General features: G+C 55.1%; 1 protein-coding gene across 1 annotated transcript in view; it reads left to right on the top strand.

The window, feature by feature from the left end:
• The window catches only part of DGAT2 (diacylglycerol O-acyltransferase 2), a 31,198-nt gene extending 11,415 nt beyond the window's left edge, over nucleotides 1-19,783 (top strand). The window contains exons 2-8 of the mRNA XM_026518126.4: nucleotides 3,741-3,869; nucleotides 9,118-9,225; nucleotides 9,626-9,696; nucleotides 15,423-15,627; nucleotides 16,249-16,423; nucleotides 16,831-17,033; nucleotides 18,608-19,783. Of these exons, the coding sequence (XP_026373911.1) occupies nucleotides 3,741-3,869; nucleotides 9,118-9,225; nucleotides 9,626-9,696; nucleotides 15,423-15,627; nucleotides 16,249-16,423; nucleotides 16,831-17,033; nucleotides 18,608-18,762 (1,046 nt within the window). The 3' untranslated portion in view covers nucleotides 18,763-19,783. The remainder of the gene's footprint in view (nucleotides 1-3,740; nucleotides 3,870-9,117; nucleotides 9,226-9,625; nucleotides 9,697-15,422; nucleotides 15,628-16,248; nucleotides 16,424-16,830; nucleotides 17,034-18,607) is intronic.
• Nucleotides 19,784-23,692: the final 3,909 nt, after the last annotated feature.

Here is a 23,692-nt window from a genome sequence, read left to right as displayed (position 1 = left end):
CTCCATTGTGGGAGAGCGGATGTGCAGTCAGCAGCTGGCACAGCTGAGGGGCTGTGGGACCCAGAGGGGTCTTCTTTTCTCTCCCTAGTTCCCTGTTCTGTGGGCCTCTCCTTTTTTTTTTTTTTTTCGATTTTTTATTTTTATTTATTTGACAGAGATAGAGACAGCCAGCGAGAGAGGGAACACAAGCAGGGGGAGTGGGAGAGGAAGAAGCAGGCTCATAGCAGAGGAGCCTGATGTGGGGCTCGATCCCATAATGCCGGGATCACGCCCTGAGTCGAAGGCAGACGCTTAACCGCTGTGCCACCCAGGCGCCCCTCTGTGGGCTTCTCCTGACTTCATTCCAGACAGGGTCTCTCCGTGAGCAGATGGGATGGCTTCTGACAGTTGCAGGTTTGCACGGGCTTTAGAGTTTATAATCCCGGAGAAAGAATGACGGCCTCTCTCCAAAGGCTTACCCTTTCTGGGTTTTAAAGGATGAGCTGCCTCATCTCATTGTCAGGGTCTCGTCAGGTGGGCACAGCAAGGAGGGGTTTTCTGGGCCGAAGAGCCATGACTTGACATCTCTCAGATCCATACGGGGCTTCCCCTGGGGCTGGGGTTCAGCGTCACGGACAGGCCAGCTCCAGGGCTGGGCTCTGCAGTCAGGCAGGTTGGGATGGTCTGGCCCGGAGGCAGCCGAGTGGGCCAGGCCTGAGGAACGCAGAGTGGCAGTTTCCCCCTGGGCTCCCCTCTAGGCAGCCTTTCACTCTGACTTCCACAGAAACACCTCAGTGGACTTGGCGTTTCCTACTTTTTTGTAGAGTGGGCTAGGGGTGGTGGCTGGAATAAGGCAGGGTGAGAACAGGCTGGGCAGCACAGAAAAAGCCCGGCTCTGGCTGCTTGCCATGGGGCTGGTGCAAGTCCCTTAGGCCCCTTCTTCCCACCTGGTCAATAGGGGGAGGGTCGCACACCTTTCTGTGTTCTGACCTTGTCCAAATGCGAGATGCTGCTAATAAGCTTGGCAGGTGGATTTGGCTTAGGCATTAGCAAGAATGTCTTTTCAGTGGTTTGGATGGGAGATAACGCCCCCAGCGTGGAGTTACTGTGCGGCCCCTCCCCAAGCAGAAGAACTCCGTATGGGGAGTGGAACCAGTTGGCCGGCCCTGACCCAGCGCAAGGGCTAGACAGCGAGCCCCTTCCTTAAGCGCTCCTCAAGCTGCCGGCCTCGGGGTTCCTGGCCGCTGTGGGGATTGGCCGCGTGAAGCAGTGTCTGATGCCCTCCCCTCCATTGCCTTTTAGTCCCTGCCTAGCAGAAGGTCCAGGTCCCCAGCTCCTGCCCCTAGCTCCTTCCCTGCCCCCGACTGGCTCTACAGGAGACTTTGGCTGAGGATCTCGTTAAAATGCAGATTTCGATTTGGTAGATCAAGGCTGGAGCCCCAGATCCTGCATTTCTAAACAGCTACCAGGTCCCACTTTGTTTGTTTTTTAAAAGATTTTATTTATTTATTTGACGAGAGAGAGAGAGTGCGCGCGCGTGCACAAGCAGGGGGAACGGCCAGCAGAGGAAGAGGGAGAAGCAGGCTCCCCGCTGAGCAGAGAGCCCGATATGGGGCTCCATCCCAGGACCCTGGGATCATGCCAGATCCCTCTTTGAATAGGAAGGTGCTGGGGTCCATTCTCTTCTTCTCTCCAGCCAGCACACGTGGTCTGTCCCAGACCCGAAGCAGGGACTTGCCGCCCCTGAGCTGCATGGCTCCTGCCTCACTTCATCCAGCACAGCTCAGGAGGCAGAGCCAGCGGCAAAGCCATGACTTGGGAGGCCAGCCCTAGGATCGGGGGTTCAGGCCTGCACTTGGGCCTCACTTCTCTCTGCCATGTCCCTACACAGGCCTTTCCCCCATTTCTAGACAGGTTTACCGGTCCCTGAGCACACCCTGCCTCAGACCTGCTGTGTCCCACGGACAAGAGCCCTCTGTGCTTGGCACCTGCTGTGGGGGAAAGGGAGGTGCCCTGAGCAGGGAGCGGGAATCCTGGGCTTTAGCCCTGGCTCTACCTCCTGCTGCCTGGGTAAGCCTGGCAAGTCAGTGCTCCTCAGTCATCTGACGCTCCCGTTGGGCCCTACCAGATGACCCCGGGGGGGCTCAGGCCCCAGTGTGGCCTTTGGGAAGGTGTGGAGGTGGGAAGGGCCTGTGGTGGGAGGATTTTATTTAGAGGGCCACGGAGCAGTTACGCCAAAACCTCTGCCGTGCCGCTACGGCCCAGCCTCACTGGCTTCCGTGAGTTCACTTCCTCCCAGTTACGCCGCGGAGTAGCAGACACCCCTGAGCGCCCATGGGTGCCGTGCCCTGGGGACACGGCAGGGAGCCCTTGCAGGCTTGCCTGGGGTCACCTAGTGAGTGGAACCGAGGTTCCGCTGGCGTCTGGCTCTTCTGCTAGACCATGCCGCCTTCCTCCGATCCACCGGACCAGGGATGGGACACAGGACTGGTGTGTCTGCCTTGAGGTCTGGTGTTTTCTGTGTGTCTCCTAAAAGTCAGCTTTCAGCGGAAGAGGTTTCTGTCCCTTTCTAAACTCTGCTGTGACCTTGTTGCTCTCCAGATTGGAGAGAAATGCAAAGGCTTGAGTGTAAGCCCCTAACCCCCTCTCCCAGCAGTAGGCCAGGATGAAAGGTCATGAGACCCTCAAGGACAATGTTGTGACTCAGTCCTTGGGCCTTGCAGAGTGGCGGGCGTGAAGGAATGTTTGAGCAGCATTCGGCAGGCGCTCGCTGAGGCTGTGTAGAGCGAAGGGCATACCGTTGGGGCTCAGCAGGCATAGGGCTTGGAAGCGGCCCACTTCCTTTGGTCCAGCCGCTGGAAGGAGCGGGCTACGGATTAGGAATCTCGCCGTGCTCTTCCCCAGTGCTGCCTCTCCTGCCATCACCAGGCTTTCTGGTCCCACTGCCTACCAGCCACTGGAGTCCAGGACATCATCCGGGGGGCACAACCAAAGAGCCGATTAAGTGGCCACGTCTTGTCCTAGCTTCTAGGCTTGGCGGCTGCTTGGTAGCAAACCTAATTGCGGCCCTCACTATCCCAGGCTTCCCGAAGCTCACTGGCCACTGGTCCTCTGAGGAGGCATAAGCTCCCACCTGATTCCTTTCTGGGCCCCAAGCTCTGGGCCCTGAGATGAAGCTGAAAGTGTAAATCCCTCTAAAGATGGTAATGGGGGTGGGGGTGGGGGTGGGGACAAGAAGGCTCAAAAGGGGTCCTGGGGATGAGAAGGGACAGGGATTGGGGTACTCAAAGTACACTTGGAGGAAAAAAAAAAAACAACATTGCAAATTGGATATTGAACCTCTGTCCTTGGCCTCACAGGCACAGAAAGTAAAGAATAAATATTTGTACTAGATCCAGTTAAAGGATAAGGACAGGAGTCTGATTGGGCTGGAGGGGAGGGAAGAGAACTGGCAATTATGGAGAGCTTCTCCCCACCTCAGCCTCTTTGGATACTCTGTTTGGTCTCCAGAATGACCCCGTGAGGGCAACACCATTCCCAGTGTAGAAGCTGGGCACCGGGAAGCCTGTGAACAGCCCAGAATTACAAAGATGCTGGGCGGCAGGGCCACGATTTGAACCGGGGAGCTGCTAGGGTCAGGCTGATGTTGCGGCCTTGCCCCTCTCACATCTAGGAAGGTGTCTGCGGAGGTGGGTTGCTGTTGGGGGCTCTGAGGCTGGAGGGCAGTGTGGCAACGGGCTGACGTCTCCCCTCTGCTGCAGGCACTGGCTCCAGCATCCTCTCCGCCCTCCAGGACCTCTTCTCCATCACTTGGCTCAATAGGTCCAAGGTGGAAAAGCAGCTGCAGATGATCTCAGTGCTACAATGGGTCCTGTCCTTCCTTGTGCTTGGTAAGCCGGGGCTTACAGGGTGGGGGCAGACAGGGTCCTCCCTGGCAGAGCTCAGAGCAGGAGCTCTGCTCTGCAGGGGTGATGGGTGAGAGCACCCTGCTACTTAGCTAGCTTTCGGGGGCCCGATCAGGGGCTCTAGCCCTAGGCACGCATGAGGACTCCATGGGATGCCGTGGGAGGTGGTGGTACTCTTCCCATTTCAGGATAGGGAACCCAACTCTCACATAAGATAAGTAACTTGGCCCAAGTCACACGGATTTGAATCCCGGTCTACAGAACCCGCAGAGCCTGTGCTTTTCCCACATGCTCCCCTGCCGACCAGCAACCATTTCCCAGGAGGTGTGTTGCTTTGTCTTAGTGGGGTGTGGTGCCGGCTTGAGTCCTGACCGTACCACAGACAAGCTCTGTGAGCTGGGGCTCTCTGGAAGTTCATTTCCTCATTTCAGCTGTGGGGAGAATACTGACTTCTTCACAGGGCCTTTGTGGGACTTGAAGATGAGGGATGAGAGCGTGCAGCGCAGGGCCTGGTCACGGTGGGCCCCCGTTACATGGGAGCCGATGTTGGGACACGCCCTCAGCCCCCGCTCCCAGCTGTCGGCACCCTCTGCTGGACACAGTCCCCAGCTGCTCCCCCTGGCCCATTAAAAGCTTCCTCCCTTTCTCTCTCTCCACCCCTCCCCCGCCAGACCTTTGGCTCCTTCTGCAGGGCCAGCTTGGTGCTCTCATTCCCTGGCTTGCCCCCCACCCTCGCCCCCGACTAGGATCAGGCCATGGCGGATTGTCTGGGAGGAGGAAAAGGGCCCACACGAGGGCCAGCCCCTGCTCTCCTAGCAGCCTTGCTTCTTCCCCGACCCCGGTGTTCTCAGTATCGTGAGTGGCCTCCCAGCACCTCCGAGCAGAGGGCATCACGGAGCATGTTCCGGTGCCTGTGGGAGAGTCCTGCTGGGCACAGCACTCTTTAGGGTTGTCCGGGCTGATGGGATTATCAGAAGTTACCCCGTCTGTGCTGGGCCTCCATCCTTCCAGGTGGCACGCGGGCCCCCGAGACCACATTTCCAGGGCAGTTCCATGCTGCCCCAGCCTTCCTTAGCAGGGCAGAGGGATGGGACAGGGGTGCTGTGTATCAGGCCCCCACGCTGCCCCAGGCACCTGATGGGCCTTGCCTTGACTTCCCACTTCACAGGTGAGGACGAGGAAACCTACAGAGCTTCAGTGACTCTCTGAGACCATGAAGCTCCTGGAGTGACATAGTTGGGATTTGGGTGGGAGCCCAGAGCACTCGCCAGGGAGTCCGCCTTATTGGAGAGCTCAGAATGAGTGGACCTGGTCTAAAACAACCAGTTTTCACCTTTAGGCCCGAGAGTAGGTTTTAGGGAGAGGGTCGTGAACCCCCAAAATTAGGTGAAAAATTATATGTGAGAATACATGCACCTTTTTCTGGGGTGAAGGGCAATTACCATCAGATTCTTATAGAGATCTAGGGCCTTAATGAGCTAACACTGGTCTGGGGAGCAGAGCAAATTAAACTGGCTCCCTCGGGGCTCAAACCTCCACCCCAGCCTCCATGTGGCCACTTCTTAGGGTCCTAGAGTAGAGGGCCCGGAGGGGGCAGAGCTTTACCCAGAATGAGGAGGACGTAGTGGGAGCAGGACAAGACCGCATGGACTACAGCCTCCCCAGAGCCCTGTGCAGTCTGCTGCACCCCCACCCCTTAGTTCCCGTTTGTACCAAGAAGCCGCCACCATCCCTGTCCTAGGTTGGCTGCCGGGGAGCTGCTAGAACCCCGGCCCAGGCAGTCTGCAACAGGGACTGGCCTCAAGTTGTAGGTTTAGCGATCGATCCAGTCCAGCATAGCCCAGAAACCGGCCCAGCATCTTCCCAACGCCCTGTGTAGGTGGGAGCCCAGCCTGCTCCATGGGCAGGTCCGCTGAGCCGCTGCTAATTATTGCTCTGAGCAGCCCCAGCCGCTCCTCCCCGCTCCCTCCCACATCTGGCAGAGGCTCCTCTGGTGTTGCAAGGGCTGCTGCGGCCCCACGGGCCTACCTCTGAACAGACGGACTCTACCGTTTTTGTGCAGTGGACCCCTCTGGTGTTCTGGTAAAGGCAGTAAACCTTTCTCAGTGTTTTTAAATGTGTCACGCAAAGTACATGGGTTTCAAAGAAAAGCAACGATACTGAAGCGTAAAATGTCTACGCATTAAGGAGTCAGGTTAGGCATACAGTAACACGTGCGCTTCTTTATTATTGCACGAAATAAAAAGAGCTAGTGGCAGATGTAATCGTTGCTCTAATTCTTAATCATTTCGGAGAACAGATGAGTTTTTAAGATCTCTGCCCCTGCTCTAAAAGTGATATGAAAACACCTTTGCTTTGTCCCGGTGTCACTGTCGACAAGCGTGGTCTGTTGCACGCGTACACGGAGGAAACACTCAATTTCCCTAAGAGGGGTGAAAATTAAGGTGTCATCTCGTTCCGTATCCAAGTGCATAGATCTCCAGATGGGACACTTGGCTGTGTGTTCTGTTCCCTTTCACATCGGGTCACGCACCCTTCCAACGCCCTGTGGGGACAGAGGCTCAGGGAGGGGCCGCAGCCCATGAGCTGCAGGGCTGAGGCTTCTTGGGAGCACGTCATGCCACCTCCCTGCCCCTGAGCCGCCGCGGCCCGCCCTTCTCGCAGGCCTCAGTGACTAGAGTTTTGAATCCCCAGCTTCCCCAAGACGTGGGGAGGTGAAGCTGGGGAAGGTGGCTCTGGGCTTTCCGTGCACGGAGCCTGCACGGCCTTTAAGTGGTAGTTGACCCCTCCTGGAGCCCGCCTTGGGGCTGCCACAGCTGCAGCTCTGTGACCCACAAGGGGGAGCAGGGAGCCCTTTGTTCAGAGAGGGATCAAGCTCTGAGAAAGGAGGCCATTTGGTGTGTTCAGCTCATTTTTTGCTAAATAAACTTTTCCTGGGTCGGCTGCTAGGGCTGGAGAGGTGAATCAGAGCTCCAGCTCCCAGGGAGCCCAGGCGCTGCAAGGGGTGGGTGCAGGAGGGAGTCCGGCGCGTGCTGAGAGAGGGGCTGTGGGCACCTGGGGGCGAGACGGAGCAGGTCCCCTGGGCTGCGAAAGTCCAGACCTGGAGAATGGTCTCTGGACTCACAGTGGGTTCTGTCTTCCTCCATCCAGGCTGCCTTAGCACCAGTGTGAGGACGGTAGGTAGGGATTCCCACCTTCCCAGACGTCTCAGACTTTGAGGCAGTGGCCTGCGGCTCAGCCCCCTCTGCTCCCTGTACCGCTTGGGAGAGTTGGGGGTCTGATGGCAGCTAGATTTCCAGGCTGCTCGGACCCTCGCCTGAACCGCATGGCCCTTGCCCAGGCCCACCTGGAGAATCCACCTGGCCTCGAAGGAGCTTGGATACCTGTGGCATCTAGGGGGCTGGGATGGCCCTTTTCCCAGGCCTAAGAAAGGCGACCGAAGGCAAACTGCTCAACAGTGTGAGCGACTTTGTAAGTGGCCTTAACTTTGACATAGCCACTCACCAAGCTGCTCCAAGTACTTCGGAGTTCAACGGGGTTTTGCAGGAGGCAAATGCTTCCCTAGAGACTCGTCTTCCCCATCTGTGACGTCACAGTCCTCAGCTGGTCCTGAAAAGCTGGCTGCCTGGTCACTCTCTGTTCACCGTCCCTCCCAAGATAGTTGTACTATTTTTAGCTGCCTTGGGAGAGGTTTAGCTCAGGAGCAGAACAGGACTGCGTTGTGGATGACAAGGGACCACGATTTTCCTGCTCTTGGGCTCAGGGAGAGTCCATCTGGCCCTCCCCCGTCCCTCGGGAAACCAGAGGAGGCTCGGCATAGCAGGAAGGAGAGAGAGCGTGGGCTCCAGAGCCGGGCAGCCCTGGAGCACCCAGCAGTGCCCAGCAGAGGGTGGGCATACAGCAAGGGTGGGCTTCCCTCCCTGAGCAGCGGGGAGGGTGCTGGGTGGAAGTCACGCTTCTACCAACATGAGCACCCGCTGCCCCCAGCCCTGTGCCGAGTGCCACGGGGGCAAAGAAGATGTGCCCCCCTCCCCTAGTGTGGAGAATTCAGAGGTGAGAGATCCATGTGGAAGGGCAGTAGGATACTGGAGAATGGGACTTGGAGAGATCTGGTCTGAGCTGGACCTTGAAGGCTGGGTAAAAATGAGAAGGATAGAGGCCCGATGAGGGCTTCCGGGCGCCGGCCCTGAGGTAAGCCAGCTACGGCTCGGACTTGCCTTCCTTGCTGCACCGGGTGTGTCAACGTTAGGGCCAGAAGACCCGGAGAGGGGTGACCGCAGCGAAGCCGGCCCCAGGGAGTCTTCTGAGGGCCCTGCTGGGGTTTTTGCGAGGGGGCCTGATGGGCTCTGGGCTTTGGCCTGGGCCTGCCTGCTGCTCTCTTATGTTGGAAGGGGCCGGCCCTCCTTCCGGGGCAGGAAGCCACCTCTGTCAGGTCCCTCCGGTGGCAGTCTGGGCCTTCTCATGTTTGGTGAACTTCTAAAACCTGGTGCAGATTATGGATTCACTGGTCCAACCCTGGCTCTGCCGAGATGCCTGGGTGACTCAGTCGGGTAAAGCATCTGCCTTCTACTCAGGTCATGATCCTAGGGTCCTGGGATCAAGTCCCGCACTGGGCTTCTTGCTTGGCGGGGGGCCTGCTTCTCCCTCTGCCTGCCGTTCCCCCTGCTTGTGCTCTCTCTCTCTCTCCCCATCCCTCCTCTCTGACAAATAAATAAAATAAAATCTTTATGAATCCTGGCTCTGCCACTGTCCTGCTGAATGACCTTGGGCATGTTACCTCCTCCTGGAGCCTCAGTGTTCTCATCTCCAAAATGGGATGAAGTCGCCCTGGCTCACACTCGAGACAGTGGCTCAGGCCTAGTCCTGAGATGCAGAGGCACTCGGTCAGTCCCTCCCTGCACCCAGAGTAACCGGGGTGGGCACCGGGATGGGGAGAACGTGCAAGGAGGGGCCAGAAAGAACAGCTCTAAGGACGGCTTTCCCGGTGCTACTGCCCAGACCACATGGAGCCCACGAGCTCCTCTACGCCGGGAACGCCCGTCAGAATCTAGGAGATGAGGTTCTTGCCCCCGTGAGCCTCAGCCTCCCCAGGCTGTGGCTGCAGGCCTCCTCTGCCCACGGCCCCCGCTGGGCTGAAGCCACCTCACTTGGTGAGCCGTGGCCCAGAGAGGAGACCGAGACCACCCGGGCCGGGGGGCCGGGCCTGATCCGCGGCGCTCTGCTTCCCCGCCAGGAGTGGCCTGCAGCGCCATTCTCATGTACACGTTCTGCACCGACTGCTGGCTCATTGCTGTGCTGTACTTCACCTGGCTGGCGTTTGACTGGAACACGCCCCAGAAAGGTAGGAGCACAACCTCCTTGCCCCACGCCCTCGCCCTTGGGACCCTCCCTCCCACACGAGCTGAAGTTCCTCAGTGTGGGGGCTGCCCCTTTTTACTTAGCACCTGCTATGTGAAAAGTGGGCAGCTAGGCCAGGGCGCAGTTTTGGGTCCAGGGTGTCGAAAGCCCCTCGGAGGGCCCCGTCCTGGTCCTCAGAGGAGCGCACACTCAACCAAGGGTTTGCCTAATGTGAGGGAACAAAGGTGGGAAAGGGCCCAGTGGGAAGAGGGGGAAGATGCTTGGCAGGGTGACCATCCCCTAACTCAGGGTCTCACCCTGGGTCTGTCTTCTCTGCCTTTTGCCCACATGTTACCCGCCCCCACTCCCGCTCCTTCCCAACACTGTATTTTGTTCCCTGGAAGGTGGCAGGAGGTCGCAATGGGTCCGAAACTGGGCTGTGTGGCGCTACTTTCGAGACTACTTTCCCATCCAGGTAAAGACCTGTGGGTGTTAACTTGGGAGGGTGGGGACGGGCGGGAGATCCGAGCGCAAGCTTTAACTCACCCGGCTGCAGTTACCGCCTATGCTGTGTTGAACCACAGGACCCCTTCCGCCAGGAATATCTGTTCCTAGTCTACCCCGATGCATGCAGGATTTGAGGCATTGCAGGATACAGACAGTGTCGTATCAGGTAAAAACAAAAATCAAGGCCTGAGGGAAAGGCTACTCGTAGTTGAGCCATGAGGTCAACAAAGTTGCGGTAGTTGAGCTTCATGGTCAACTCTTAGCTTCCTGGCAGCCAAGGCAAAAAGGGAAACATGATAGTTGTCGGCTTTTATTTTGGGAAAGGAAGAAGCATGCTAGTTTCTTAGGGAAACATGACTTGTTCTAGCATTTGGATCTAAAAGATGCTTCCGGCACTGAGATTCTTAGTGATACAAGGAGCGCGTATAATAGCAGATATTATGGCCATTGCGTGTCTGCCTTTCAGTGAATATTAAAGGCATAACTGAAAATGGCAGCGATTTATCAGGAGAATACTAAGGTCGTTCCAAGTCCATCTGACCTGAACCACGGATACAACCTAAAGCAGTAGGTATGAGGGGCCTTTTTTTCCTTCTGAAACTCTGATAGAACATCACTTCTCCCAGCCAGCTGCAGGTGGCCCATGGGGATCATGACCAGGGAATTAGGGCCCAGGAAACTAGACGTGCCATGAAAGAGGAGTGAGACCCTAGTTCTGAAGTGCTCAGGGAGGCTCCTGGAGGACGTGCTCCGAGAACTCCATCTTAAAGATTAGCACTAAAGAGGCGTGGAAACGGATGAACGCGGAGGCAGCTGAGTTTGAGAAGAAGCCTGAGGTGCGGGAGATGTTGAGGAAGTAGAGTGGAGAAGGAGGATCTCCATTTATTGGGAGCCTTCTAGAAACCAGCACCTTTTCTCAAGGAGTCCCCATTAACCCTCACAGTCCCCTGTGAGGTGGGTATTCATTTTATCCCCCCCTTTTTTTAATAAAGATTTTATTTATTTATTTGACAGGGAGCTAGAGAGAGAGCACAGGTAGGGAGAGCAGCAGGCAGAGGGAGAGGGAGAAGCAGGCTCTCCGCTGAGCAGGGAGCCCCACGTGGGGCTCGATCCCAGAACGTTGGGATCATGACCTGAGCTGAAGGCAGCTGCTTAACTGACTGAGCCCCCCAGCCTCCCCCCCGCCCCCCAGCCCATCGTATCCCTTTTTCACAGAAGAAGAACCTGAAGGTCAGAGAGTCGTAAAGCTGAATGAAGCTAGTAGCAGTTTGAGCTGAAATTCCACTTGCTGCCTTGCCTCAGAATTCTGGACTCTTCCACCTTCCCCCCACAGCGTGGTGCCTCCCTATGCCGCAGAGCTGTAGGAAATAAGCTCGGGGACTCCAGCTTCCCTCAGGCTTGGAGGAAGAGCCCAGTAGGACCCCAAGAGAGGCACCATCCCTTCCAGCACGCAGTCTCCCCATATGAAGCAAGTTTAGACTCCGCTCGTCTCTGGGTTTACTTCCTGCTGCACCGCCATTGGCTGCTCTGGGACCCCCATGCTGGTCTTCCAAGTACCTGTCTTCTCTGGGGCCAGCCTCCAGGTCCTGACAAGATAAGGGCTTGGTCTCGACTTTTTCTCATCTTTGTCTGGCCCCCTGCCAGTGGTCTACAAGCCAGGCTGGCAAGGCAGAGCCGTCTGGGCCCAGGTGCACGTGGGCAGCGCTGGGGGACTGTGGCTAAGTCTGCCAGGATCATGAAGGCTTTTCCTGCAGGGGAAAGACCTGTCTGGCCAGCTCACTGAGCACCCCAGCACTGGCACACCCTAGCTGCTTGGGGTGACCCAGCAGAAGGCGGTGGGGTCTGAAGAGCCAAGGCAGCATGTGTGAGAGTGAATGTGTGCGTGGTGCAGGGTGGTGTATGGTTGCTGCTGTGAGTCAGTGACTGAGACATCCTGGCGTGCTGCCCAGAGGAGGTGGCCGGCTAACCCTACATTCCTCCACTGCACTCAGCATTGGGAGGAAGCTCGCTCTGCTCGCCACAGCCTGAGCCAGTTTTCCCAGGATCCTTGGGGTCAGGGCTCCCGCTCCTCCCTTTCCCTGACCCCCATCTCTCCGGCTGCAAGGAATTCAAGGCTGCTGTGGCCGGAACAGTGCTGTATCATCAGACCTAAGGCTCTCATTCTGGAAGTGAGGAAACAGAGTCCCAGAGACGGGCACGATCTGGTCCAGGCCGCATGGCGAGTCCAGGCCGGCGTTCGTACTAGAATCCAAGCCCCAGGCTCTTTCCCACTGAATTCCTACTGCCTATTTCTCTGGGAGAGACTCGATCCCGGATTTCCTCATTCGATCGAGCCCCACTTCCTGGGTCTCCCTGCCTCTGCTTTGTGGTTAGAGACCTGGGTTGAGTTCCTGCTCGGTCACTCTATTCACTGATCAGTGGGTGTTTCTCCCTGTACAGCTCTGGGCTCTGTGCTGGGCACGGGGACACGGAAGAGTCGGCCCCGGTTTCCCTCAGTGGGCTCACCATCCAGCGGATTCTGCTAGACTTTGTCACTTTCTGCCCAAGGGACCACAGGCACACTTTCTCAAGCTCGCTAAGCCTCATTAGCCTTACTTGCAAAATGGAGCTGTTCATATGATAAGAAGGGGTAAATTATGGGTGGGTATGAGGGATTGTGGACTCTTCTCTCTGCTGGGACCCTTACGTCAAGGGTCAGGCCACAGTGATCAGAGCAGCCTGTCCCTCTGGAAGAATCCTCGAATCCAATAGCCCCCTCCACCCAAAACAGGGTGACCTGATGACCACTGGCCAGAGCTGGGACACGCAGGGGCTCTTCCCCGCTGACGTCCACAATTCCGAAAGAACCAAAACAGAACTCTGTGTCGTTTTCGCACCTTTATTCCAAGAAGTCAGCTGGGAATTAGAGCTGCAGGGCACATGTGGGCTGGCCCTCGGAGGCCCCTAGGCACCTGGACCCAAGCCAACCTGGGCCTGAGGCCGGCCGGGGCATGGAGCCTCGGCCTGCGCTCTGCTCTTGCCCACTGGTGATTTTGGCCGAGCCCTTGATCCTCAGGGCCTCACGCTGCTCTTCTGTGCGGGGAGGGTTTGACCTTGGTGACCTGATGTCAGGGCTGACGCTCCGTGGTGTTCTGTGTGGCCCTCCTGGCCCTCCCCCTTCTCCTGGCCTCTTGCCAGTGGTTATGTAATGGTCTCTAGCTGTAACCACCCGCCCACACTTCCGCGCTCCCTTCTTTGTATAGCTCTCTGCCACCAGAGCAGCTCAGCAAGCCCGTAGAGCATCCCTTCTCCCAGCACAGGAGGGCTTGCGTGTTAGCGGCAGCTGCCAGGACCACCGGCTACCTGGAAGAGGAGGGGTGGCGCCTGGGTCACCTTGCCCTGAGTTACAGGCAGGATCTCTGGAGAGGAGACTGGGAAAGACTCTCTGAGCTTAGAATGGTCTATCTGTCCATCTGCTTCATTTCCCAGATGGTCCTACTAAGGTCCAGAGAAGAGGGACTGTCCTGAGGTCCCAAAGCAAGTCAGTAGCAGGGCTGTGACCTTTGGGAAGTGATGGCTCCTTTCTCTAGGCGTCCGTCTCCACCTTGCAGTCGAAGGAACGGTCTAGATGGGGGCTCTTCCAGCGCATTTCATGCTTTGGGCTCCCAGACCCTGCCTTCAGTTCCGGAGCAGGTTACGAGTGTGCTGCCGGCTGCCTCGTCTCTTACCTAGACACGTCCCTCCCGCGTGGAAACCGGCTCCAGGTTCCAGCTTTATGTGAGCTAGTGTGGGGGGCACCCTTGCTGTTCGGGAGGTGGACTCTCAGAACAGTCTCCTCGCGAAGCTCACGTAAAGCTGGGCCCCCTCTTAGACGCTCCCCCCTGCCCCCTTCCCAATAGTCACGGCTTAGGCTCCTGCTGTTTTCCATTTCTGTAGCGGGCAGCAAAGCCCTGGTTGGGGTTTGAACAGCTCTAGTGTGCTTGCCAAAGGCAAAGTGGAGGAAAGAGTAGGAAGGCCGGAGCAGCGGGGGGTGGAATCGGGGTCTGGCTCACACAGGTCCCCACAGTCATAGCGCTGGGAATGGTGCCGGCCACCATCTGCTCCATCCCCCGTGGGCCTCTGTCACCTGAAGGTTCAGATTTCAGTTTCCCAGGGCCAACCACCAGCACCCCCTCCCCCAAATTGAACACCAAGTCCTCTCCCCAGCCAGGGGCTCCCAACTCGGGAGTCATGGAAAACCCAGGCTGTGAACACTCTGCCAGTGGCCCGTGGCTCTGCCACCAGCTGGCACCAGTGCAGGGACGTGGGCACTTTCAGGGACGGGAAGTGGGGGTGTTGTCAGTGGCATCCCTCTAGAGGCAGGGCAGCCCACAGGACCAAAACGTTCATACCCTTGGCCCCGGGAACTGTGATTTCTAGAAGTTTGTCAAACAATCAGATATGTGGACAAAAATAAAGTACTTATGGAAGGATTATTTCTGAAGGACATTTTGGAAGGTTTTTAAAGATCCATCTTTCGGAGTTTGATTATAATTCTATTACACACAGCATAGCTATGGGACAGGATAATCAGCCAGGAAAGACATGTGACTCAGGGGTTGTGAAAGGAAAAATAGTTATGATAGGCTTGGTAGAAAATTATGTAAAAATGAGGGGCGCCTGGGTGGCGCAGTCAGTGAAGCGTCTGCCTTCGGCTCAGGTTATGATTCCGGGGTCCTGGGATTCGAGCCTCGTGTCAGGCTCCCTGCTCGGTGAGAAGCCTGCTTCTCCCTCTCCCTTGGCTGCTCCCCCTGCTTATGCTTGCTCTCTCTCTCTGTCAAATAAATAAATAAATAAATATTTTTTTAAAAAGAAAATTATGTAAAATCGATATTGACCATGTGCCCTTAATTTTGGGGTTTTTAAAGAGCACGTGTATATTTGAGTAGCAAAAGAGCTCGACATGTCAGAGTGGTTTATCAGGATGGAGGTAGGACAGGAGCTTTGGATTATCTTTTTACTTTCCTATATTTTAAAAATATTCCATGATTATTCATTATTTTTCTAATCAGAAAAGAAGTGATGTTTCTGAACAAAATGGTCTTGCTCTCCATTGCTCTCAGCACCCCCCACCCCTACCATGTTCCATATAGTTCTGGCAGGTGCCTCAAAGTCTAGGGCAACTTTGCACCCTCCACCCCACCCTCCCAGCCACCAACCCCAGGACAGCTTTGTTGGTAGTACCACAGGTCAGCTGCCTGGCTGGCCCCCTGCCCCTGCTAGGGCTGGCACAGGGCTGTTGCTTCCCTGTCCTCCCTGCAATAGAGCACGAGCTGAGCCTGGCTGCCTGGAAGGGAGTTTCCGTTCAGGCCAGCTGCACTGTCCCTTCTCCGGCCAAACTAAGGGACATGGACTTTACCTTGACCCAAACTGGACACCCCTCTTTCTCTGAGAGTGGCAGGGGCTGGATGAGGAGAACGGGCCCAGGAGGAGGGCAGGCAGGAGGCTGGCAGGGTGTAGATGAGAGGACCTGGTGCGTTTCACTGGAGAAGTAAGGGAATGAGAGGGAAAGTTTCCCACTCCCCTCCCGGGGACTCACAGTCTCAATGGCAGTTGCCACGAGTCTCAGGACAGTTGTGCAGAGTCGCATGGGGGAGAGCGCCCTGGGTCCTTCCCCCATCTCCTGGGCGTGTCCCAGTACCCCTCTGCTGGCATGACCCGAGTTTTTCCCTGCAGCTGGTGAAGACACACAACCTGGTGACCACTAGGAACTACATCTTTGGATACCACCCCCACGGCATCATGGGCCTTGGTGCCTTCTGCAATTTCAGCACAGAGGCCACAGAAGTGAGCAAGAAGTTCCCGGGCATAAGGCCCTACCTGGCCACGCTGGCCGGCAACTTCCGGATGCCAGTGCTGAGGGAGTACCTGATGTCAGGAGGTGAGAGCTCCCCTCGGCCTGCCCCTGCTGGGCTCTGTTGCCCAGGCCTGGCCGCTGAGCGAGGTGATAGAGGGAATGGAGGCCAACACACTGTGTCCCAGGGGCTGGTCCTGTGCGGAGAGATGGCAGCGTGCCCCAGGCATGGCGGACCAGGTCTGAGCAGGAGAGCTGTCCATATGGTCTTCAGGATTTAGCTTGGATAACATCTTCCCTGGGAAGCCTTCTCCGACCCCTTTTCTGGGCACCCGCAGCCCTTGGGCTGCCCTTTGCACAACCGAGTCACTGTCAATGGCTCTGTCCTTACCCACCTGCCTGTGACCCCCTGCCACCCTGATTCACTGGGAACCCCAGCACCTAGCAACAGCCTGGCAGAGTTAGGACCTCAGGGAATGTTTGCCAAATGAACGAGTTCCCTCAACAACCTCATATCATTATACCCATTTTACAGATAAGCAAGCCGAGGCTCAGAAAAACAAATAGCTTAGGCAGGGCCATATAACTTCCAGAGGCTGGGTTAGGTCTGGAGCCCAAGTCCAGTTCTCTCTGTTTAGGCCTGGCTATACACAGGGGTAGGGGGTGCATTTATGGGCAGCCCTGACTCTCTGTCCTTCTCCCTACTAGGCATCTGCCCTGTGAACAGGGACACCATAGACTACTTGCTTTCAAAGAATGGGAGTGGCAATGCCATCATCATCGTAGTGGGGGGCGCAGCCGAGTCCCTGAGCTCCATGCCTGGCAAGAACGCGGTCACCTTGCGTAATCGCAAGGGCTTTGTAAAACTGGCCCTACGCCACGGGTAAGTGCCCCCTCCACACACACAGGTGCACACACACACACACACACACACACATACACACACACCAGTGTGCACTGCACACACAGCCCTCTGAAACTTTGGCCCCAACAGAGCAACTCCTTGGCTCCCGGAGGCAAGGCCCCGGCCCCAGGAAAGCCTAGATGACAGTTTGCCATCCTCTGGGAGAGGGGAGGTTGGAGGCCAGAGCTGCAGACCAAGGTCGTCCAAACGTAGCCCGAGTGTCTGAGTGGAGCAGAAATGCAGCCTGTGCTCCCTGGGCCCTTGCAGGCGGCGGAGAGGCCAGGCTTGCGTGGGACTGTGCGGCCTCAGGCGAAAACACATCATGCTGCTGGGAGAGGGAGAGGCCAGCAGTTAGGGTGTGACGGACCCTGGCTTCTCCCTTCCAGAGCTGACCTGGTTCCCACCTACTCCTTCGGGGAGAATGAAGTATACAAGCAGGTGATCTTTGAGGAGGGCTCCTGGGGCCGATGGGTCCAGAAGAAGTTCCAGAAGTACATTGGCTTTGCCCCGTGCATCTTCCATGGCCGAGGCCTCTTCTCCTCCGACACGTGGGGGCTGGTGCCCTACTCCAAGCCCATCACCACCGTTGGTGAGCTCCCCCGCCCGCAGCCGCTGAGCTTGGGGTGCCCCACTGCTGGCTTGTGGCGGAGTTAGGATTCACATCCGGGCTATGCGGTCCTGATGTCCGCGCTCTAAACCTTGTGATGGGGACATGTTTGGGCACTGATAGGAATGGCTAGTGGGGGTGGGGAGTGGGCGGCGGGGAATTAGTTCCATTACTGTGAGCCAAGCAGTGCCAGGTGAGAAAACCAGACTCGGCAGTCTGTGTGTGCAGAGCCCCGGAGTCAATGAGGGAAGGACCAGTCTGTCAGGCAAAGCCTGGGAGGGGGCGTGAGGGGAATGTGCAGGGTGCTCTGGGGGGGGGGGTAATAGTGGACCCCAGGGAAGAGGTGACTCTCATACCTCTAGCTGAATAGGAATCATCTAGCAAAAGAGAGGAGGAGGAGAGATTTGTCAGAAACACGAGCCTGAGTGGACTTCCCACAGCAAAAGTGTGTAGAGTGTTGAGGAACAGAAAGAAAAACATCAACACGACTGGAGCATAGGCCTCTGAGAATATAGCAACAAACTGGCTGCGCTTGTCCCTCAGCTGTGTTGTTCTGGGTGTGTGTGCGCGTGTGTGGTTCACAAGCCAGAGATCGCACAGAAGTGTGTAGGCCACCAGCCACGGACTTTCGGGGTCAAAGCTCACGTAGATACTTCGAGTTATCAGGGTCAGGTGTTTTGCTTCGTATTTTTACAAAGACTAACTTCCTGCATCTTAGGTCCCAGACCCAGACTCACTCTGCTCTCGTCACACGCAAATCCTATACCAGGCCTGCTCGCTCTGAGGCAGCAGGGCCATTTCCAGGTGCAGGTGTGGCTGGCGGGGGACAGGCTCCTGGGGGCAGTGTGAATGAGTTTGCGCTTCACCTTAAGAATGGAGCGCTGCTTGAGGATTGGGGGGAGGAGAGGTTCAGCACTGCCCTTTGAAGTGATTCTTGGGGCTGCTAAAAGGGTCAAAACGGAAGCCCCAAGACCCATGCAGAGGCCTCTCTGGCAGCTGCTGGGGACCGAGGGAATGGCCATGGCGATGGAAGGAAAGGGCGAGCACTGGGGAGAAATTTCCAAAATGTCTTTGCCAGGGCTCGGGATGAGTTGGGTGTGGAGGTGCAGGAAATAAAGCAATGCACGGATGTATGCCTGTTGCGCCCCTCCTTCCTCGCCTGCCGCGTGATGTCCCATTCCTCAGCAGAGCCCTGGGAGGGAGGATCCCGTGGGACAGGTGAGGGGCTGAGGCTCAAGGAGGCAACATGCGGGGCAAGTGCGAAGCCATTACTTGCTCCCACAGCTCTCAGAAGCTTCCGGTCGAGTGCAGTGGGTGCAGCCGGGGTCGATCCCACCCGCTGCTTAGTGGCCGGGGGCCCTGGGGCCAGTCCCTTCCATGCCCAGGGCCCTCCTCACCTGTCAGGGGGACAGCCTGGGATGGAGCACATTGAGCACGGCTCCTGGCACATGGTTGGCACGAAGCACAGGGCCGCTGCCATCAGCATCATGGCGGACGCTCAGGGAGGGTGGGCCGAGTGCGCTGACTAACCAGAGGCCTCTGCCCCATCCCTGCAGTGGGTGAGCCCATCACCATCCCCAAGCTGGAGCACCCAACCCAGCAGGACATAGACCTGTACCACGCCATGTACATGGAGGCCCTGGTGAAGCTCTTCGACAAGCACAAGACCAAGTTCGGCCTCCCGGAGACCGAGGTTCTGGAGGTGAACTGAGCCCACCATCGGGGGCCAGCTCCTGGGAGGAACCAGCTACAAATCGTTTTCTACCAAGTTCTCGAATGCTTTTTTGTTCTGTAAATTTGGAAGCGTCATGGGTGTCTGTGGGTTATTTAAAAGAAATTATAATAATTTTGTTAAACCATTACAAATGTTAGGTCTTTTTTAAGAAGGAAAAAGTGAATATTCCAAACTCTCTCACTTCCAGTTTGTCCCGCTCTAGGTGGCGGCTAACACATCCGGGCCTTTATGGTTTCTCAACCCACCCTTCCCACTCTTCCTTTCCCAAAATTACAGAGAAAACTCAGCCCCGGTTAACTGGGAAAGAAGGACAGCTGTCAGTGGCTCAGGCCGGTGAGATTATTTGCTTTTTCCCGCCGCAGAATGAGGGGCAGAAGCCACTTGTAATACAAACACCTCCATCCCATACTACCGACCCCACACTTCACAGCAGGACTGGCCCCTCTTACCAAGGGGAAGACTTGGAGGGCACAGGTGTCCCCATCTTGAAGAGTGCTGTGATGAGCATCTGGAATGCTCCAGCTTGAGTCCAGCCTGTCTTTTCAACCCGAGGCCCCCAGAGCAAGCATGGGGGTGGCAATGACCCTGTGTCCAGACGTACCACCTCCGGGATTATTCAGCCACCACGTTCTGGTTGGAGTGACTGGTCCTCCACAGGGTGCTGACCTGGACCCAGAATGATCCGCACTCGGCCTCAACCCCATACTTCCCCGGGGCCTCGATTTGTTCAACCCATACCCCCAAGTGTGGGGGTGAGGAAAGGGTCCCTCTTCCTGTTCACAGAGGGGCCCGGCCTTCTGAGCAGCAGATTGGTTTCAGGTCAGGAGGCCCCCCAAACCCAAGCCTCACGTATTTGTGCCTTTCTGAGAGGGCAGGGGCCAGGGAAGAAATCCAGCCCCTCCTCTGCATGTTCTGTTTTCTTTTGATGAGATTATTGTACCATGTCAGACTTTTGTATTTTCTAAAATGAATAAATAAAAACGAGAGTCCTCTGTGAGTTATTGCTGGGGCTGCGTCTGCATGTTGCCACTGACACTTGGGGAAACCGTGGCCCCACCTGGGCTGCCAAGCCTTCCCCCTGCCCCTTTGGGCTACACAACCCCGTATGGTGTATTGGTTATCTAGTGCTGTGAGACAGATTCCTCCAGAAGGCGGTGGTCAAACAACATTGTGTCCACCACACAATCTGAGAGTCAGGAGTTGGGGTGCAGCTTAGCTGAGCCCGCTACCTCAGGGGCTCTCACAAGGCCACACTTGAGGTGTCAGCTGGGCTGCAGTCATCGGAAGGCTTGACTGGGGGAGGCTCCACTTCCAAGGTCAGCCATGTGGCTGTTGGCAGGGAACCCTTCCTCACTGGCTGTTGACCAGAGGCCACTCTTAGTTGCTCACCAGATGGGCCTTTCCATGGAGTAGCTCACAACATGGCAGCTGGCTTCATCAGGGAGAGGAAGCAGGAAGAGCCAGAAAGAGTGAGCAAGGTGGGAGTGACATTATTTTATAACTTAATCTCAGATGGGATATCTTATCACTTCTGCCATATTCTCCCCATTAGATGCAAGTGACCAGATCCAGCTCACACTCAAGAGGAGAATACACTGAGTGAAAATCCGGATGCAGGGGTCCTCGGAGCCCCCTCATGGCTGCCTACCACGTGTGGCAAGGGTTACTGTCCTAGGTGTAGGCAAGGGCTATGGTGCTGAGGTGGCTGAGCCAGAAGCGTCCTCCATGGGTCACTCAAACCATGTTCTTTGCCCCTGGCTTCAGCTGCGCCACAAAGAGGGAGAGCTGGCCTAGCTGTCGCTGTCGTGATTTCAGGCCACACCCAGGTCTCACAAGATGGCACCTCTCTCTGTTCTAATGCCGTTCGGTCCAACGAGTAGTAAGCAGCTGGGAACCCCTGCTAATTGAGACCGAATGACTTCATTCCAACCTTCCCACTGCCTAAGTGCCCACCCTTGCCATTCATTCATCCGCTTCAAGGACCACTCCTCTGAGCATCCAACGTGGGGTGCCTCATGGAGCTGGGATCTCGATGGCTGACCTGGGACTTGAAGGGCGACTGGGAGTTTGCCAGGAAGGAAATGAAGGGCAGAGCAGCAAGTGCAAAGACAGGGGAGACGTCAGTGCTGATGTGAAGGAGGTCTGCAGTGGGGCTTGGCTTGGAAGGGTGGGAGAGTCGACTTCTCCAGAGCTTCTGGTGGGCAGGAGTGCAGGCGGCAACAGGAGGCACCCTGGAAGGGCCTCAGGCCCACAGAGCTCTGGCAGCGGACAGATATTTAGGATGGAGGAAAGGCCTGTGTTTTGATGACAGTCTGAGCCCCTTTCCAGCCCCAGTCTGAGGTTAGCCTCTGGCTCCAGGCTAAGCCCTGGGCCCTAACCTAGGCCACCTCACAAAGGCAGACCCTTATTCTCAGCATTGATTTTGGGAAGATTGAACACCTAACTGTGCCCAAGGGGACTCCACTATCTCTGCCTACGAACAGCGACAATCAGCAGGCCCCCAAATCCCAGAGGGGGGCCTCACCTAGGGCAATGCACAGAGGCCTGTCTGCTCTAAGCAATGTGTGGGGGGCTCTAGGTAAATGCTGTGAACGTTGCCTCTGACTGGGAGTTGTTACCTCGGGAGAGGGAACAGGATCCTCCTTTTCCAGGTGACCTTTTGCTTTTGGACTGCGGAGGTGGGGCTGTGGTCTCAGCCGGGAAGGTGTCAATTCCATGATTCTACTTGTGGTTCACAGATATGGCCGCTAGAGGGCACTGGGGCTAGTTCTGAGGCAAATGTCCCGTAGGGGCCAGGGTTTCTTTTCACATCATGGCGTTTCGGTGCTCTTACCCTGGGCTAAAGCTAGAAGAGTAAATCAGACTCACAAATGCTCAGAGCTAACCAGGAACTCTTCTTTTTCCAGGGTCTTAAGGCAGAAAGTTAAGAGATCTTTTTTTTCTTTTTTAATATGTTTACATCTATAAGATTCTCTTTAAAACTGCTTTTGCCACATCCCATAGGTTTTGGTGTCTTGTGTTCTTATTTCATTCATCCTCAAGTTTTTCCTAATTTCTCTTCTGATTTTCCCATTGGCCCATTCGGTTACTTAAGAGAATGTAGCTTAATTTACACATATTTGCTATTATCCCAAATTTTCTTTTGTAATTTATTTCAAATTTTATTTCCGAGAACATACTTTGTATGATTTCAGTCTCTTTAAAGTTATTGAGACTTCTCTTATGACCCAATAGATGGTCTGTCCTAGAGAATGTTCCCTGCGCATTTGAGGAAAATGTGTATTCTGCTCCTGCTGTTGGAGCGTTTTCTAGATACTATGAGTGTTACAGCAGTAGTATTTTCCAGATGTCTATTAGGTCAAGTCGGTTCATAGGGTTGTTCACATCTCCTGCTTCCTTGTTGAATCGGCCTAGTCTTTCTATCCATTATTGAAAATGAAGTATTGAAGCCTCCAACTATTGTTACACTGTTCATTTTCCCCTTCAATTCTGTTAAGTTTTGCTTGCTATATTTTGGGACTCAGCTGTTGTGTATGTATATGTCCATAATTGTCACATCTTCCTGATGGAGTCACCTCGTCATCATTATAAAATGCCCTTGGTCTCTAGTAACAATTTTAGTCGCAAAATCTATTTTATTTAGCCTATAGACATAGAGCAACCCCAGCTCTGTTTTAGCTACTACTTGCATGCGACATTATCTTCTATTCTTTTCCTTTCAACCTATTTGTGTCTTTGAATAGGAAGTGTATTTTTGTAGGCAGAGTAGTGTTGGATCTTTTTTCCTTTCAACCATATTTCCACTTTCTGCCTTTCTCATTGGAGTGTTAAGTCTATGTACATTTTTTTTTTAAAGATTTTATTTATTTATGTGACAGAGAGACAGCCAGCGAGAGAGGGAACACAGCAGGGGGAGTGGGAGAGGAAGAAGCAGGCTCATAGCGGAAGAGCCTGATGTGGGACTCGATCCCGGTACGCCGGGATCACGCCCTGAGCCGAAGGCAGACGCTTTAACGACTGCGCTACCCAGGCGCCCCAAGTCTATGTACATTTAACATAATTACTGATAAAGTAGGATATACATGTGCCATTTTGCCATTTTCTTATGTCTGTCTTGTTCCTCTCTCCCTCTATTCCTGCCTTCTTTTCTGTTAAACGTGTATTTTTAAATACACTGTCTTAATTCTCTTGTTTTTTTTTTTTTTTGCCGTATGTTTTTAAGTTATTTTCTTAGTGGTTACCCTGGAGATTAAAATTCACATCTTAATTTAAAACAGTCTCATTCAGATTAGTAAGAACTTAATTTCTCCATCTGTTGGCAGGCTGGCTTGAGAGGGGAAAGGGGCAGGCCACACATAGGAATGATGTGGCAGGTTGAATAGTGGTCAACAAAATGATATGTACGTATCTTAAACCCTGTAATCGGTGAAGGAATGTGACTTTATTTGGAAAAAGGGCCTTTGCAGATATGATTAAGTCAAGGATCTCAAAATGAGATCATCTTAGATTATGCAGGTGGGTTCTAAATCCAATGACAGGTGTCCTTCTAGGAGAGAGGACAGGGAAAAGGGGAGAAGGCCACGTGGGGGAGGCAGCCCAGGCACACCACAGCCACCAGCAGCTGGAAGAGGTGAAGAAGGATGTTCCCCTAGAGTCTTTGAGGGAGCCAAGCCTTCCCAATGCCTTGACTTTGGATTTCTGGCATGCAGAACTGGGACAGAATGAATTTCTGTTTGAAGTCAGCTAGTTTATGACTTGACCTCATACAGTGACCTTAATGTGTTTATATCATCTAATAGAGGAGTCGTACCCGTGGATGGCAGAGTCTGGTCTTCTCATCAATAAAATATTGAATCACATGGGTCTGAACTGCCCAGGTCCACTTACACACAGACTGTTTTTGATA

Source organism: Ursus arctos, unplaced genomic scaffold (assembly GCF_023065955.2).
Source record: "Ursus arctos isolate Adak ecotype North America unplaced genomic scaffold, UrsArc2.0 scaffold_22, whole genome shotgun sequence".
Lineage (NCBI taxonomy): Eukaryota > Metazoa > Chordata > Mammalia > Carnivora > Ursidae > Ursus > Ursus arctos.
The sequence above is the reverse complement of the archived record's forward strand: the minus strand, read 5'-3'. Positions and strand labels throughout refer to the sequence as shown.